The sequence below is a fragment of the Euwallacea similis genome, chromosome 19, assembly GCF_039881205.1.
Source record: "Euwallacea similis isolate ESF13 chromosome 19, ESF131.1, whole genome shotgun sequence".
In the NCBI taxonomy this organism is placed as follows: domain Eukaryota; kingdom Metazoa; phylum Arthropoda; class Insecta; order Coleoptera; family Curculionidae; genus Euwallacea; species Euwallacea similis.
Genome location: NC_089627.1, coordinates 2,111,862 through 2,129,713, shown reverse-complemented (window position 1 = coordinate 2,129,713; position 17,852 = coordinate 2,111,862). Strand labels below are relative to the sequence as shown.

At 36.0% G+C, this 17,852-nt stretch overlaps 2 protein-coding genes across 7 annotated transcripts in view; one reads left to right on the top strand and one right to left on the bottom strand.

The window, feature by feature from the left end:
* The window catches only part of Liprin-gamma (liprin protein kazrin), a 36,118-nt gene that overhangs the window by 811 nt on the left and 17,455 nt on the right, over positions 1-17,852 (top strand). The window lies entirely within an intron of this gene.
* On the bottom strand, positions 8,540-15,773 carry LOC136415215 (SLIT and NTRK-like protein 2). 4 transcript variants are annotated; one of them, XM_066399688.1, is made up of 4 exons: positions 15,513-15,773; positions 14,552-15,456; positions 14,399-14,499; positions 8,540-8,566 (listed from the first exon to the last, which is right to left on the bottom strand). In XM_066399688.1, the coding sequence occupies exons 1-4, from the start codon at positions 15,566-15,568 to the stop codon at positions 8,555-8,557; spliced, it is 1,074 nt and encodes a 357-aa protein (XP_066255785.1). In that variant the 5' UTR covers positions 15,569-15,773; the 3' UTR covers positions 8,540-8,554. The 4 variants fall into 4 exon arrangements, with proteins under 4 accessions (XP_066255785.1, XP_066255784.1, XP_066255782.1 ...); XM_066399687.1 differs by lacking the exon at positions 8,540-8,566 and adding an exon at positions 8,711-8,740; XM_066399685.1 differs by lacking the exon at positions 8,540-8,566 and adding an exon at positions 12,964-13,935.

Sequence of the window (17,852 nt, the reverse complement as noted above, 5' to 3'; positions counted from 1 at the left end):
TACAGAGGACAAATAGAGCGACGTGTCCTAACTTGCCTTGTACAAAAGTTGCTTGTATTCATTCTACAGGGTGCGAAAGTCATTTTTATATTTCTGTAAACTACAAATAAATCTATAGTTTTTACTTTACCGGCTTGAAATTGTTTCTAGGAAGATTTTGGGTTCTAAAAATTTATTTAAAATCTCTGTTCCAAACTAGTGGATAGCTGGCGCCACCTGGGCCCTACAGAGGTACAAAAAAATCGTCCTAACTTTTTTATCAGTGCCGTTAACCATCACTACTTTTACGAATTCTATTACTCTGAACATTTCTCCACCAAAATGAAAAGTTGCAAAAAAACCGTATCTCTAACCGTTTCCGACATATTTTCAATTAAGTTATTGGCTACATTATGAGGTAGGCCCCGAAAACAACAAAATGTACTTTACTCAAAATATCCCGAAAACTGTTATCGATACTAATTTTTTTAATATAGGATATTTGTTAGATGTAGAAGAGTTCAGGGCATCATAATTTGTGAAAAAGTAAAAGTTATCAGCACTAATAACATAGTTAAGTCGATTTTTTGTATCTCAGCAAAACACAGTTGGGGGCCTATCAGTTGACCTATCAATTGGCTTGAAAGAGATATTTTAAATAAAATTACCGCACTTACAAATCCCTTTAGAGGCAATTTCAAGTATCTAAATCACAAACTGTCAGATTTATTTCCAATTTACAAATAAAAAAAATACATTTTGACTACTTATAGAATGAAAGCAAGTAATTTTTGTATGAGGTAAGTTTAACTGAATCGCTTTATTTTTGCACCCTCTAACATTTATCTGCACCCTTGTTTCTGGACCACCCTGTATATTAAACTTCAGGAGCTTCAGCCCTCCTACAATATTCAAAGATGATTTATTATGTGTTAATTTACGACCAAATGTGGCCCAAACCATTACACGCCATTAAAAGACGTTGTTATAATGCTTGCATTTAGCAAAGTGGTTTCACTAGACACGATATTGGTTATTATGTATTTGGTGCAAATAGATCACATTAGTAAGGAAATATTAATATAATAGTACATTAAAACTTGATAAACTGATAAGAAATGAATATCACGTGATTGAAGACAATATAGTAATGAATAATGGAACGATTTTTGTGGCTAAAGATGTGGGTCTGAGACCTACTTTTTTTGAAAATGTAGATTAATTTATAAAAGTTATTAAAACACGCAAGGGCAAGCATTTACTTCAGACAGACATTAAGGCGCTAGTTTGGACAGTTTCACATTCTTTCCCAGAAGTTTTATTGCTCTTTCTATACGCACACTATAATATGCAAATTGACGCATGTCCTGGAGAAGGTCAGTATGGACATATACTAGCATGGCACCCAAAAAAATCATTTCGTGTAACGGTGGTCCAAGATTTGAGTTTACATCACTGGGTCCTAGTTTACATTAAATTTTCTTCTTAATTTTTTCGTATTTTCACCCTTTACAAGGTGTTTTATTTTAGTTACAGATACTGCTATCTTAATAATATTCTGGTTCATCTGTATGCGCCTTATTCCACATTATGATTATTAATCAGCATGGATTTGAATCAAACGGGGTAAATAAATATTGGAAGCACACCTACGTTATTTATGAATTTCATTATTGATAATATAAAATGAACTACCTATGGGTACATTTAATTCATTAAAATTAAAATATAAACGTGATTATTAGTTTGATTTCAAATGCAATAATTTATCTTCATAGATACTATTTTCGTGTAAATTAAATTTCCACGCCTGGAGCATGCACTAGTATAACTAAGTATTTCATATCATGTAAATCAGTGCGACAGCAATAGAGATACACCACATCAAAACGTATATTAGGAGCTCAGACATTCCTGATCAAGGAGTGATGATGCTCTTTTCACCTGGCCATTCTGTTCATAAAATAACCAAGTGTCCTCTTTCATCTACTCTGTTCGTAGTTTTGAAGGACATTCCTTGGAATCTAGTTAAAAGGAAAATAAAAAATTTTTGGAAGTCAAACTGTAAAGGAAATTTTTTCCTGACAGTTTGTCCAAATCTACGGTTGATATTATCATAGACGATTAAAAAAGAAGTGAAGCGATCTCCCATAAATCTCGGCTATGACTAAAGTGGCAATTGGATCGTCCCTCGTATTTATACTGTGTATGCGTGCGCATACTTCAATAACAAGGAAGAAGCGTCATCACGCTCAATCCAAAGTGTCAGTTATCGTTGAACAGCACGGGAGAGTGTTTTGCCTCCTGCCATTGACGAAATGGCAGAAAGAAATTTCTTTGATCTACGGCTGGAAATCTCGGAACAGATTTTCAAATGTAAGTTCATGAGAATCCTAAAGCACTTTTAGATCTGAAAACAGGATTTCGTGGATATTTATTGCTTTCTTTTAGTAGTAACTTTTAGTAGTGAGTAATTGTTATCTGCTAGTTCCATACAAGACAATTTCTGTCGAAACGGGAAAAATTATTCGTTTTCAAAAATTTTACATACTTTACCGTAATCTACTTAAAAGAATATCTAAAAAACTTTTAAGGCCAATGTATCAAAAGGAAGATCGAGCGTTGCTCAGCCGTGGAAATTATCTTTTACATAAAGTTGCCAGAAAATTGGTCTAGTAGCGTTTAGAAAATCTAATGGTATTTACATTTTTTTCAACAAAAGGAGCATTTGGCAATGAAAATACATTTGAATTGATTCAAGTTGTTACGACACTATATATGAGTTTCTGAATTTATTATTTATTATATTTATGTCGAATACGTTTTTTATTTTCAATGTAATGAGAGTTCCAGAAATAATACCCATTATGCTTTATTAGCCATATCGTCCTTGAGTTATTATCACTACTGCGAAAAACTACTTAATTATCAGTTTAAGATAACTTTTACGATTCAGGTTTTCCTTTATGTGTCTACATAGATGACAACACCTATGCATAGTTACATTGGAATGATTTAGTTTGTATGTAATTAAATATACAGGGAGTAACATATCGTCATGGAGATATTTCAGTGGGCAATAGTATTCCGCAAAATAATAAAAAAATGCTAATAGACCCATGGTCAAAAAAACGCATCATTTTCGAGGTACATCTACAGGGTGGCAAAGTTTCACATTGTTTCTCATATTTTGCGTTTTCTTTCATGTACGCTTTAAATTAAATTTTTGAAATTTCGGACATTTATTTTCTCTAAGATTCTCTAGGAATGTTCTTTAAGACCCTCTAAGAAAATGTTAAAATTGTTGATAGCTACATATAGTGTTATGTTTTTTGGGTCATGCACCATTTTATGCTTTGTATGTTTTTTTGGAACACCCTCTATAAATTCTAATACCAAAAAATTACTTCTTCGATTCTTTAGTTTTTTGGTCTTTTGCAGTATTTTCGCATCTTTACCGTTTTCGTAGTATTTGCAAAAATATCTATTGATGCGTATTAAGAATATAAAGAAAGTAAAGGAGAAATAATTATCCAACTTAGTTATCAATTATTTGAAGCTATTCGTAACATTTAATCAAATTTCTTAAAATAGAAATAAATCTAAACCAAAACAAAACTATAAAAACTGTTGAAAATATCCTTTAAAAAATGTGAAACTTTACCACCCCGTATATTGAAAATGGCGCGTTTTTGATTATGGATCTATTAGCATTTTTTAATTATTTTGCAGAGTATTTCTGAAGTATTTCCATGATGATATGCTATACACCGTATATCATGTAAGAAACTATCTACCCGCAATTCTTTATATTATAGCACATTTGAAGAACCATTGTAAATGTGATGGGTAATTACTAATTCACGATGTTTCTGGAACGTTTTTCGATTTGATGTTGAAAAATCCCCTGCCTCTCTTGCAATGACAAGCCACAATAAATCCCTCAAAAGTGTCTTTTTCACCCCCAGCCTTAATTTGTCATTTTTAAAGTGAATATGCATCCGTGGGTGCGGAGGATATGAGTCCGCTGAATAACCAACTACAGAACGTTTACCATTATTTGATTGATGTTTATGGCCTCAAATAATTTTCGTATTTCCCATGTGAAATAAGGCAACGAATTTTAATTAAAAACAAAAATTAATTAAAACGCATAATACACCCAATTCGTTGCTGGACAGAGTGTTCAAAAAGCGTGAAGGTGAATGCAAATGGCGTAAAAATAACAATGACAAATTCAAAGCTACATATTATTCCAGTTTTATTTTTTTTACGCCTCGTTGGAGCCAGGCTGAAATTCATGCTTGACCCCACGTTAACAACCTCGGTCATCACTTTAATTCGATATGTAATGCTATTAAGCTTTCATTGGCTCATATATGCTTTTGTTGCACACCATCAGGTATATACATGTGTACAAAGGTGTCTAAAAGAGAAATAGCATTTTTATTATTGGAAACGCAATTCCAGCACAATACCTGGTTAAAATCTTAGATTTCCCAAAAATGAATGAAGCATGATAGTGGAGCTCCGCTTGGGTGCCCCTTTAATCAGGGAACATCCTTCTTCGTTTATGATTGGCAAGGGCATTGGCACTTCCTTCTCTATTCTGATTCCTGGACCGATAGCCGTTACCGTATGTGATGATGCAGGAGTGTTATTTTAACGGTTCAGAGAAAGAGAAGGAATGCACTTACCTCTCAAGAACTAGGTTTGGGATGGGGTAGGTTTTCCCTTCTGGGGGAATTATGTCTCCTTTGAATTCCTTGTTGGGATGAAAATTTTTATGTTACTGAGAGGCGGCAGGAGTTTCCTAATTCTTCGAGCGGTTTTTCGGCATGGTAGCTGCCTGGGATGCAATTGGAAGGTCTGGTACTGGAAAACTCTCAAACTTTTGGTTTTCGTTGTCTCTCTCGTCTTTAGGAGGTCATCGTTTCCTTCACTTGATAGCATTATTCTATAGCGTAAATACAAGGAAAATCGCTTCTCGTCATCCCACGTAGACGTTCGAATTAAAAACCAATTTCGGCACACGACACGGAAATAAATTCCCAATTTTACTAAAAGCAAATTCCCGGGGCGTCCTATCGAAGTGCCGTTCCGACCCGACTCTACGGCAATTATCTTTAATGTATGCTCGTAAACTAGACAATCTAAGTTTGCCAATTAATTGCATTTCTGTTTGCTTTAACTTGGTGTGTGTGAGTCTATGAGATTAAATTTTAAATTGTATTTATCGGGCCGTTAGCTGTTGATGCTTATGAAGCCATGAAGAAGTAAGGCGCGATTGACAAATTGCCGCATTCGCCATGAAAAATTAACAACGAGCTGCATTAACAGTATTTTCATTGTTTACCACTTTGAAATGTGATCGAATAACTGACCGCGATCACTATGGGTTTAACTATTGGTAGTGCTTTACGGCTTTGATTTACACTGGTCAGCTCATCGGCCGAGGTAAAATGCTGTGTTAATGCCGTAATTTTAACGGGATATGCCTGAAAATGTTTTCACCCATTATGTGGTTTCGTTTTTGATCATAAAATTTTTTATTAATGCAGAACTGGCAAAATTTAGTTTCACGTAAAATATTTTTTTCGGGAGAGTGAAAATTAGAGTTTTGAGAAAATGGAGATAAACTAACTGGAAAACTGTAATTTTTCTAATAGCGCCTCGCCCTGTAGACAAGTTGGGAATTGGAGATTTCCCTAGGAAATTTTCAGGCACAGTGCGAAATCTTTGAGGAGCTGTTTCCAGGGATGACAGTTCAATATAGATTATCGATAATTTTTAGGAAATTTGCACACATGCAAATTTACATAAAAAGATTATGAATGCCCGGCAGGCACGAATCGGACATATCGATAGCTCTTAAAGGTCTCTCGGTTCGGGAATGACCCCTGGGATAAAATACAAAGAATTGCAAGAGAAGGTGAACATATGGTGCCAATTCTCTTTATTCAGGAAACATTCCACATTCATGCATTCCGCAGTTGTGCTTCAAAATAACCCAGCAATTTTGCGTTCAACTTTATCATCATCATATTCAAATCTCCTGCAGGACCTCAATAACGCTTCCACAAAACAGCCAAGTGAGTCATTGCTCTGAGTGCTCGAGGGAAAAATCAAAATTATCGCCTGTCTGAAGAAGCAGCTGCCAAACCAAAACATGCAGGTAACTTATTACATAAAACCTGAACTAACCCGAAATAAAGTAATGAAGTTTTCGCCATTGGTAAGCAGGGGGCATGTGGCCCCTGAAGGCCTGAATCTGATCGAATCCTCCCTCGGTCTGGCGATTAATTCGTAGTGCATGCCGCAGGCCTCCGAAGACAGCTTATGCCGAAATATGGCCATCAACGAATTCTGCAGGGAGGCAAAATTATCGCAGCTTCACGATCGCAGGAACCACCTCGGCTATAAAACAGCACACATCCTTGAGGAGTAGGAGTTCGCCTTGCGGACGGTTATGAATAGAATAAAATAGAAAAGAAATGGAAAAGGAATGGAAAGTCCCAGTAACTTTTGCCTATTTGTTTCGTGTAATTCATAAACGGCGACCAGCAGCGCGAATCATCAATTACCACTTTCAATGGCCTATTTCCAGGCTTTATTAGTGACCCACTACGTGGGACCTGCTCGACAAGCTATTGAATGCTACCATGAATGGGTGCTGATAATTGAGAAGAAATTCAATGCCGTAAGTGGGTAAGTTGCATCTCTGCAAAGTTTGCCAAAATAGGAGTAATTTTAATAGGGCAAGTGTATTCATGGCCAGCAGAAGCGCGGGTAAATCGCAACGTCTGGCGGAAATTTAGATGGAAAAGCTACACTTAGAAAACGAATTTGCGAGAAGCAGACTGCTGACAAGCATCACATTAAAGAGCTGAATGTAATCGAGAAAATTCTGCACAATTTGCAGTGGGAGCTTAAAAGCGCTTATTTGAAAAGCGAGGGTAAATGTTTTGGTTTTGTACTTTACGCGTTAGGTGAATTTACATCACACAGTCGTTGAAACTGGTATCCAGACAAACAAGTAGTTTTGAAATAAATTGCGGCTTTGCAGGGTACGCTCTCGTAATGTCTACGGTATCTCAGTTGGAAAGGATAAGCCTGGATTTATGAATAAACAGGACCCCTGAGAGTAAATGCATATATCTTTACCGTGTACCGGTGCACTAAGTTTGATAAAAATGTTCTCGAGAGGAATAAATTTTAGGGTTTAATGTACGCGCTGTAAACGAGGCTAAATGGTTTTTGCTCTGAAAAGAATGGCATGTGTTATGTGCTAAGTTTGCAGGAAAAATGTGAAGGTTTACGTACGTCGTATAGACGAGCTACATCCCACTGTGAGAACGAGTAATCATTTTGGGTCAGGTTAGTTCGGGTTAAAGAATGCGCTGTAAACGAGGCTAAATGGTTATTGTTCTGGAAAGAATGGCACGTGTTGTGTGCTAAGTTTGCAGGGAAAATGGGTGGATTTACCTACGTTGCATAAGCGAGCTACATTGCACTGTGAGAACGAGCGTTCATATTAAGGCAAGTTAAGTATGCGATGCGAACGAAGCTAAATGGTTTTTGCTCTAAAAAGTATGGCATTTGGTGTGTACAAGTTTGTAGAAAAAATCGATCAGTTTGGCCATCTTGTATAGATAAGTTACATTGCACTGCGAGAACGAGTTTTCAATTTGGTTTAGGTTAGTTCGAGTTAAAGTATGCGCTGTAAACGAGGCTAAATGGTTGTTTCTCTGGAGAAAATGGTACGTGTTGTGTGCTGAGTTTGGAGAAAAAATCGGCGGGTTTGCCTGCATTGCATAGACGATATTGTAAGAACGAGTGCTCAGCTTGAATCAAGTTTGTTCAGACTAAATCCCGATTATTTCTGATGATTAGGTTGAGAGCAGGGAAATACGGCAAAGCGATACTGAAGATTAAATTAATAAACAAACCTTCGAGTGTGAGTGTTCGATTATGGTGTATAGAAATAAAAGAATCTAAGACAGATCGTTTCTGTCAGAAATCTAATTTCTTTGTTACAGTCAGAAGGCACGTGTTAACGGTCAAAAGATCTGTAACGAACTAACTACTAAAGACTCACACTTTTACCACCCACCTGTATTAAAAGGGTCAAACACTGCAACCATTTTCTTGATTTATTGTCCTGGTCATCTGGTCTTTACATGGGTGAAAATACTAACTTCAAGAAACAAAAGACCCAAAAACCCATACTTTCTTCTTTCTTCTGTTTTAAGAAAAGGAGTCATAAATTGAACAAACTTGACTCTTACAGACAATAAATTTGAGAACATAAAGACTATTGAATTTTGGACGAAAACACTTGTATCAGAAATCCAACAGTGAGGATCATTGGAAATTAATTTTATCTATCGAGAGAACCAGGGTTCTTACCCACTTTATTGTTATAACTGAAATTATTATTTTAATCTGTGGACTATATTCCGTGTACTGGCTTGATATGGTATCTCCAACTGTCCAATAGCAATACCCTTAGGCTTGTGTTTTCCATGCACTCTTCCTTGGCTTGCAGTGGAATATTTACGTAGTTCGTGGATAATTATTCCATTACCTGGGATGAGAACACAATTACAACCCTCTGGCGCTTCTAATGGGGTGTTTGATTCGCCCAAGGCCGTTTAAAAAATCAATCGTTGCGCCATCGATGCTGCGAGTAACGCATGTCTCAATTGCTACTAGTTTAAGTAAGACACATGTGCCGACTTAACATCTAGATGTCCGATTTCTAAGAGGGTAAAAACTGAAATCAAACTGGGCTCAAAAGGCAGAGCTCGAAAAGGATTATTGAAAAGACCGGAATAATTTGTATTTTTTTGCAAAAAAAAAACCACAAAATGATTGAAAAAATTCAGTAACAAAATGAAAATGAATAGAAATAAACTGAATGTAATGTTATTAAGTAGGTAAAAACACTCAAAAATTAGTCATTTCATCATTTTAAATGTTTTGAAAAGTTAAAGTAGGTGATTGGTGTTTAATCATTGACCCAATTTAACCTGCCTCATTTAAAAGTGTATTTTCTCTGCTGGTGATTACTCTAAGTGGTATTTGTTTGAGTTTGGTCTCTTTTTGCGTGGCTAAGGTTGACCTCCGGTTCAAGCATAGGTAACCAAGCCACACATCGGTTTTATTAAATAAAATATAGGCACTAGGGAGCGGTGAGCATCTATCTATTTAATGTGTTGACCATTATCAGGGCATATATTTGACTTACGGATAAATATACGAGGTGTCTCTCAAAGATCTGTACAAAATTCCATCACAGATTTCTTAGGCGAAAACGTTACAATTTAACCCAATTTATCTCCATGTAAAAGAGGACGGTTTCCAAAATACAGAATTTCAAAATGAAGATTAAAAAAAGCAAAACAAATGAATTACTTCGGAAATACCCAGACAGAAATTAATAGAATACCCAACAAAAATTAATAATTTCTTTTTTGAAAAAATGATTTCTTTGATATTGTAATGCGTGATTCTTTGCAAAATTTAGTTTTTTTTAAATTATTTTTCATTACTTTTCATATAAGTATCTGCAAGCTTTCTGAATCGTGAAGTGAATTAGGGTACTGGGTGAGGTAAAATAAATCAAAAACATAGTTGGATAATGAATAAATCATGTAAGGAAACTAACCTAACTTAACTGTAATCAAATCCACTAAACTCTAAACTAACCAAATCAAACTAATCTTACCCAAATAAAAATAAACTATTATATTATAATTGAAAAAGGGTTAAAATACATATTTTTCAGCAATTTGTTCACAAATATTTATAAAAGTATCACTAGCTTCTCTACCATAAACCTCATACCATAAAGTCACCAATATGTTCTGGCAATAACCTTAAAGTCATGATATTATTTCTTCTGCAAAATCCCTTTAGTTTAGAGTGTGATGGGTTTGGTTACGGTTAAGTTAGGTTAGTTTCATTACGTGATTTATTCATTATCCAACTATGTTTTTGATTTATTTTACCCCACTCAGCACCCCAGTTCACTCCACGGTTCCGAAAGCTTGCAGATACTGTAGATGCTTATAAGAAAAATAATCAAAAATAATTAAAAAAAAAGAAAAAATCCACAATTTTTTGCAAAGAATCACGCATTACAATATCAAAGAAGTCATTTTTTCCAAAAAGAAATTATTAATTTTTGTTGGGATAAAGTAATATGGACCCCCATTTACATTTTCAATGCACATTTTAGAAAGCGCTATTAACACTAGGTGAACTCTTTTTAGAAAGGCATAAGTTTTTTTATCACTCGGTATAAAATTTATTTGTTACTAAATTTGTGTTTTCCTACATATTTTATGGAAAAAAGGTTTCTTCTTGAGATATTTGAAGTTTAAAGTTCGCAGCTTGTCATGGAAAATAACTTTAAAGTATATATTTATTTGTACAATACAGCAAAATAAATAATAAAAAGTTGGTATAGGCAAATAAAAACATGAAGATTTAAAAAAGTGATAAGAATTAAAGATGAATTGAAAATTTTGAATTTTTTCGTTTCAATTATGGGAATAAATACGTATTTTTAATTTTCAAGATATGCTGCGAACTTTAAACTTCAAATCTCTTAAGAATAAATACTCGTAGGGTCTTGTAGCAAGATATCTTTTTTCCATAAAGTATGTAGAAAAACACAAATTTAGTAATAAATAAATTTTATACCGAGTGATAAAAAACTTATACCCCTCTAAAGAGAGTTCACCTAGTGCTAACAGCGCCCTCTATAATGTGCACCGAAAATGTAAAAGAATTTTGATTTCTCGTCCCCAAAAACCCCTCTATGCGATATTTGTTCCCATATTAGCATTACAAACGAAGTAATTTATTATTATTATTTTTTTAATCTTCACTTTAATTTCTCGCATTTTGAAAACCGTCCACTTTTGGACTAAGGTAAATTGGATTAATCGTCATGTTTTCGTCTCAGAAATCTGTGGTAGGATTTTGTACAGACCTTTTAGAGACACCCTGTATAAAACGAGAAATTTCGACATTTACCAACGTACCATTTAGATCTAAATCTATATTTTCCAGTTTTTATAAAGAATAAATAGAATTTTAAGTTTTTAATTTATTTAGTTTATTAATATTTTTTTCATTAAAAATCTATATTTCCCGCTAAGAGATTTAGGAGATTGAATGAAAATCTTGACAATAGATGGGTAACACCGTCTATTATGCCTGCAGCGTTATTTTTGCCTGCTGAAAGGAAAATTCTATGTTCACATGAATTGAGCGCCTTTTGTTCAATGGGGTTAAACTTTGTTTTATCTTAAAAGGATTATCTAAAATTAGTTTTGACCTAATTCTAAGCTCTTGTTGGTGTTCCCGTGGCAAGTTTTGAACTGTTTCTTCTATAGCAGCAATTAAGTCAAGTTAAGGAACATATTTAGGAGTGATAGAGTATTTGGCCTTTAGAAAGTACAAGAGTTTCAGGCTCAGAAAAGTTTTGTTGGACAGATTTATTACTCTCTTTGCAGCTACATTGTTATTATTATTATTCAGTGTCTGCAAAGTTTGTTGTTGTTTGAGCCATTTTAAAACCGAACTTCGGGATTTTCTGGGGCAACTCACCTCGATAAATCCAAAAATTCAGTTTAGAATGAATTGCAGGAGGAAGGAAGGGTAGCATATTTCAATGTTTCAGCAACCAAAAAATCAAAGAGACGATTGGCTCATACAGTGTATGGAAAGCCGACACACACCGATCGATACCTCAACGATAGATCAAACTATCAGCCTAGCCAAAAAGGAGTCATAAAAACCTTATCTGAACGAGCCAAAAAGATTTGTGAACCATCTCACCTATAAAAGCAACCCAAAAACTTAGAAAGAATCTTTACTGGGACATAGCAAGCAAGAATTCGATAGAGCAATTTGCCCAAGAAACATTGTAAAAACATTGTAAAAACAAGGCTAGACTTGTCCATCATACATACACGGAGTTTGGGCTGACCTTAGTAAATCTGGCGCCTCGGGCGAAATTTTTAATCACCGCCCTCCTACCTTCAGGAAAAATCGCTGACCAGGAAAGGCCGCCGCCCTGGGCCGTGTGCAATGTTTATACTCTTAGAGAAATTTTAATTTACAACATTAAATGAACAATCTCATTTGCTTTTATTATAAAATTAGAACGCGTAATTGCAGCCCAGAAGGAAGGAATAGCGGCAATGAGAGTCAAAGTAGAGGATCAAAGGGATCAAATTACCGTCTTAAATAGATTCATTAATTTAACGAGGCCCAACACACCTCAGGTTTCTTTTGGCTCTTTAAAGTTGCTAACGAAAGGAAATAATAATTATTTTAGCCGGACTGCCTTAATGGGGGTTTAAATGAGGATCATCTGCAGGAAGCAGCGATAATGCATAACACTGGCTAAGCAGGGTGTTATTGCTGCAAATCCCACAAGTCCTACGGAAGAAATACACTGGGGAGTGAAAACTCTTCAGATCCGACATTTTCGCGATCCAGAAAGTTCAGCAGGAGTTGCTCTCCTCCTGCCTATTTACGGAATTCTCAAAGAAAGATATATTTGTCCAAATATCGACAACTGAAAAGCGATTTCTTCGACAATTTGTCAGACGAAGAATCCATCAGTTGCCATATATTTTTGCTCCGCAAAAGCGGGAGATCTGGAAATATGGTTCGTACGGTTTTTTCTGCAGACGAGGAAATTAAGAAAGGACATATCACGTTGGAAAAGTCATCAGTTTTCAGCGTGGAAATTACATACAAGAAGAGCGACGTCGACTCGGCTTTGTTAAAGTTGAACGAATCCGAATTGTTTAAGGATGTTACTCAGGGTCTGTGCCGTTGGAAGAAAGATATGCCCGTGTGACGCCTTGAGAATTGAAGTAAATGATGAATGAGGAAGAGTAGAAAATTTCAAATTAAGTCAATAAATTTCGGAAATGTAGTGAAAGATTTGAAGACATTTCTCTATATTATCGTTCCTTTCTTTATCAATTTTCTATTGCTATCATTGCTGGTTGCAGGACCGGCCTTATCTCCACGAAAAACAACCAACTAGGAACCGCCCTTTCTGTTCTACCGCTCTCCATAAGAGTGGTACTGGTTGGTTGTACGCAATTACGATGACCTTGGTTTGCTTCACCTATGAGAAGCAAATACTTCATGTTTCTGTGTCTTCTTTCCTGTGCCACCATTGTGTCGTCGATAAAGAGACGGGTGTTTTTTCAAAACATCAAATTTTCTTACAGGCTGACGTTCGTTGGAATGTCATTTAATAGCCTTGTCGATATCTCAGAAACTGTTCGGAGGTTCTTTCTTCTTTTTTGTGCACGAGACGAAAGTTACAAGGTATTTTCAAAAACTTCACCGCTCTAGTAATTTGTAATATGTTGCGCGATGTGGGAGATGTTTAGCATCCTTTTAAATGAAGTAAATTAATTGTAGAACCGTATGGAGTACTGAATCAGGGACACAGAGTGTTCGTTGATAAAACATTGCTGCACAAGGAGACCATTGAGGTTAAATGTCTCCTCATTTCAATCATAGCTCCGGTATTGGCAGTTTTTGGTAAAATTTTCTTTGAGATTAACAAGCCCTCGAGACTATGTTCTCATCTATGCACGATGGACTGGAGCACTGTGAAGACCGGTTTAGAGTCTTTAACTCTCATCGGCTCTGTTCATCTCCGGTCGATCATATATAAGCGAGACACGGCACGTAAATGGCATTAGTTGGATTAGGGCCTGCAGGAAATTTACGTGCCATTTCTCGTTTATGTATAATCGACTGGAGATGAACCGAACAGGGGAGAATTAAAGATTTGACACGGGTTTTAGGGCTTCTCCGGCAGATCGTACATATAGGTAGGAAGTTGGGTCAGTGGTCTCAAGGGTCGCTTTCGAGTTTCCTGTTGATTTCATTGAATGGGACTTTGCGCTGGAATGAAAGATACAAGGGATCTTTATTACTCGATTCATATTCGCTGTGCCTGCACCCGGGTAAATTCTAAAAATTCCACACTTCGACTATTTCCAGCAGAAAAATTCTCTATTCAATGGAATTTACTATGTTTGCCATCGAGCTAATAATAGCTAATTATTAATCGAGATTGTTAATTTTACGTTATTATATTTATTTGCTATCTCACTTCGATATGTTTCTAGAGAGTGACTGCAGGTCTCGATTTAGAGAATATTAAATCTATTGCTACACTTCTCTTTCAGGCTTGTTCGGAACATTGGCAGATTAACGATAAAAGATTAGGGCAACGTTACACAACACATCCTATTTACACCGCACTTGTTAATTGCAACATTGATTAACAGTTAATGCTCGCTTTAATTTACGGTCTTCACATGTACACAGAAACAGATCTACTTCACGTCTTGTCCATACTCACAATGTTCGGCATGGAAGTTCCCAGGGCCGATACAGGGGTAAACTTACGGGTATTCGAATTGAAAATGCCGGATACCACGTGATGCTCCACCAACGAGTATTCTAAAAAATAGAGAAAATAAATTTTCATACGCTAATTTCTTCAGCAGTTTACCGCATTGAGTGTATTTGTCTTCATAAGATGACCTGTTATGGCATATCAAATGATGTATTTTTCCAACGTTCCCCAGAATTATGCCGATCCATATCCCTACAAACATCCATAATAAGCAGAAGTAAAAGCTGCACTTGTAGCAGTTGACTAGTAGGTAGTCACTTTTTTCTCCATGGGTCTCATTAATTGAAGCTGTTTTATTGTCAAAAGCCTGAACAAACTGATCTCGGTCCTGCAAGGGCTGCAACGTGGTAGTCTTTTTTTGTGTAGCCTCAGTCATGGTCTCTCTTCTTGTAGTCGTGGTCTCTTTCGGAATAGTTTCAGTGATGGGGACGGCGCAGAAGACGTATAACAGAATCGAATTCAAATTTTCAGACCAAACGGGATGGGAGCAATCCCATGGGTTGTTATCTATGATTATAACAAAATCATTGACCATGTCCAATTTCTTTAAAACTTCCATAGGAAGATGGCTCAGCTGATTGTTGGATAGGTCTAGAAGCTGCAGCTTTGAGAAGTATGTGGAATTAAAGTTGGATATATCTTGTAGCAAGTTGTTAGAGAGGTTCAGGTATTTTAGGGCTGCTCCTGGCAGAGCTAACTGGAAGTCTACCTTGGTTAAAGCGTTATTGCTCAGATCCAAATATTGCAGTCCAGTTATATGCGTAAAAGAGCCTTCGTCTATTTGTGAAATGTTTGAGCCGGTGACGTATATGCTTTGCAAAGCCGAGAACCCCTCGAAGGTTGTAGCTGAGATCACAGCTATGTGGCTGTTAGTGATGTTAAGTAAATCTATATCTGGTTTGTTGACTATTGCTAAAGTTTCCCCACTAATGTCTTCCTGGGAGACTCCGCTACAGTTCAGCTGGAGGGTTTTCATGTTGCATTGATATGTACCAAGGACACTGAGGGATAATGAGCTTAGTGGCTCTTGAAGGATGTATTAGTATCTGTTACTTACAAGCTTGCATGCAAAACCCCAAGGGATATTATCAAAAGCACTATCCAAAAATACATGTTTTCACATTATTATAGCCACATCACCGGAGTTTTTAGGCTCGTTTATGCGCCAGAAGGTATGAGCAACTAAAATAATAATCGTCTTAACGGAATTAATTCACTGCTTAATCTTTATCTTATCTCCGGCAATTTTCGATAGATCGTAAAATTGGGTACCAAATGTGGCACCTCGTTGCGCCCATCTGTACACATGCGAGACGATGTTCTTTTACGTGAGTCAAAGTCAATAAATAGTTTGAAAATACCCATGGGTATCCTATAGTATGACCGATACAACAACGATGAAGTCATTATTCAGTGTTACATTATCGGTCGCATAGTTCATATTTTTTCCATGAGAACTTTTTAAAGGTTTTTGTTTGATCATGAAATATGACGGTTCTTGATTTGTTTTGGTTGGGTGAGTGTATTTAGCAAAGCTAAAATAATAATCGTAGAAAATGATGAGCGGAATTGGTAATAAAAGTGATATAAACATAAACATTCGTATAATTTTTAGCCAACAGGACTAGCTTTACTAGGGAAATTATATGCAATTGCGCTAGAAGCCCCAGTAAAGGGACCCTCATTAGATTTAAAGCAGAGCTTATGTTAATAAACTCTCCAATGTTCATTTGAAAATCTCCCACTTTTCCTGGATTATCGGGAACAACTTTGGAATATAAAGTAGGTAATTTTCAGTTTTTAATTATTTTAGCAGCTTTTTAAAGCACTAACCTACATAGTAATGATAGAGAAGTAAATTGGACATGTAAATATAAGCTTTGAAAGGCTTCGTGGAGGGTAAATCAGCCCAAAATTTTACAGCACATAACATGTCATCATAAAGATATTTCAGGTGGCGATAATATTCTGCAAACTGATGAATAATATTCGTAGACTTATGGTCAAAAACGCACTATTTTCGATATACGGGGCAGCAAAAGGGATACTTTCAACGGTTCTTATAATTTTGTTTTCGTTTAGATTTATTTTTATTTTCAAAAATTTGATAAATATTACGAATTGCTTCAGACAGTTGATAAGTGAGCTGGATAATTATTTTCTTTCTTAGTTTCTTCACATTCGCAATTCACATCGATAGACATTTATGCAAATTCTACGAAAATGTTGCAAAAGGCCAAAGAACTAAAGAATTGAAGAAGCAATTTAAATTTGCCGAGTTCGTACAGGATGTTCCAAAAAAAGATACAAAGCATAAAATAGTACATGACCCAAAAAACACAACACCCGGTATATGCCTACCCGTAATTTTCACATTTTGTCGTAAAGGGTCTTAAAAAAAATAGGTATACGAGTTATGTCATTTTTATACCTTTTATATGGTTTTATAACTTTAGCTCAAGGTATACGGGGAAAAGCCGTAAATTATGAGAAGAAATGTAAAACTTTGCCACCCAGTATAACGAAAATCATGCGTTTTTGACCATAGGTCTACAAACATTTTTATATTATTTTATAGAGTACTAACTCCATGATGATATGTTGCACTCTGTATAAACATTGTTGATATTATGGGACTTATGAGATATATGTATATGAAAAGCTACTGGATTCATTACTAATATCAAGACCTTTGGATACCAGGGCTCCAATGTTCAGTTTTCCCTTTTTGTTCTTAATTTTTCTTAAGCTAATTCCAATGCAACAAATCAAGTGCATTCACATAATAGTGCTTTGATTATGCTAGGGATCACAATCTTACATGATTCTAATCCCTGTGACTCCGATGCCTTTAATCCCGGAAGTCCGAATATAATTTTCCTCCCGTTAATCCACGAATTGTCGAGATTGTGAGTCGTATTCTGCATTGTCTGAACCCATTTATCATAAACTTGGTTCTTCCCTGCCTCATCCATTACGAGGAAGAAAATTCCAGCAATTCTTACGACGAAACACAATATAAGGAAGCCTGGAATATTTGGATTCTACCAGTCTGCAAACTGGGGCATATGCATGCAGCGATACAAGACAGGAAATTCAGGCGTGGCTCACTCCGAAACGACGAAATTGAGCCATCTTTTAATGCAACCGACTATGCTGACTTTAAGGAGTGTCTTCAGAAAGGATAAGCTGAACCCGTGTTAAATGCGCTTCCAAGCAGACATGTCTGATGAAGCCAATAAGTAGAAACACGCATCGCCGGGTTGCCTGACATAGTTTTTCCATTTCTACTTGAACGCTCATTTCTTTTGCAAACTTTTCCTACTCATCCACGCAAACTTTTCCATTGTTGGAGGAATGGAAATCCCGTATAATGAAACACGTCAGACTATAATAA

Bases quoted from the DNA above. Each gene is read 5' to 3' on its own strand.
- LOC136415215 (XM_066399685.1), bottom strand. From the start codon at position 15,568: ATGTATTTTTGGATAGTGCTTTTGATAATATCCCTTGGGGTTTTGCAT. The intron at 15,457-15,512 runs GTAAGTAACAGA...ATTATCCCTCAG, and splicing joins GGGGTTTTGCATGCAAGCTT to TGTCCTTGGTACATATCAAT. The intron at 13,936-14,398 runs GTGAGTATGGAC...CTTTCATTCCAG, and splicing joins GAACTTCCATGCCGAACATT to CGCAAAGTCCCATTCAATGA.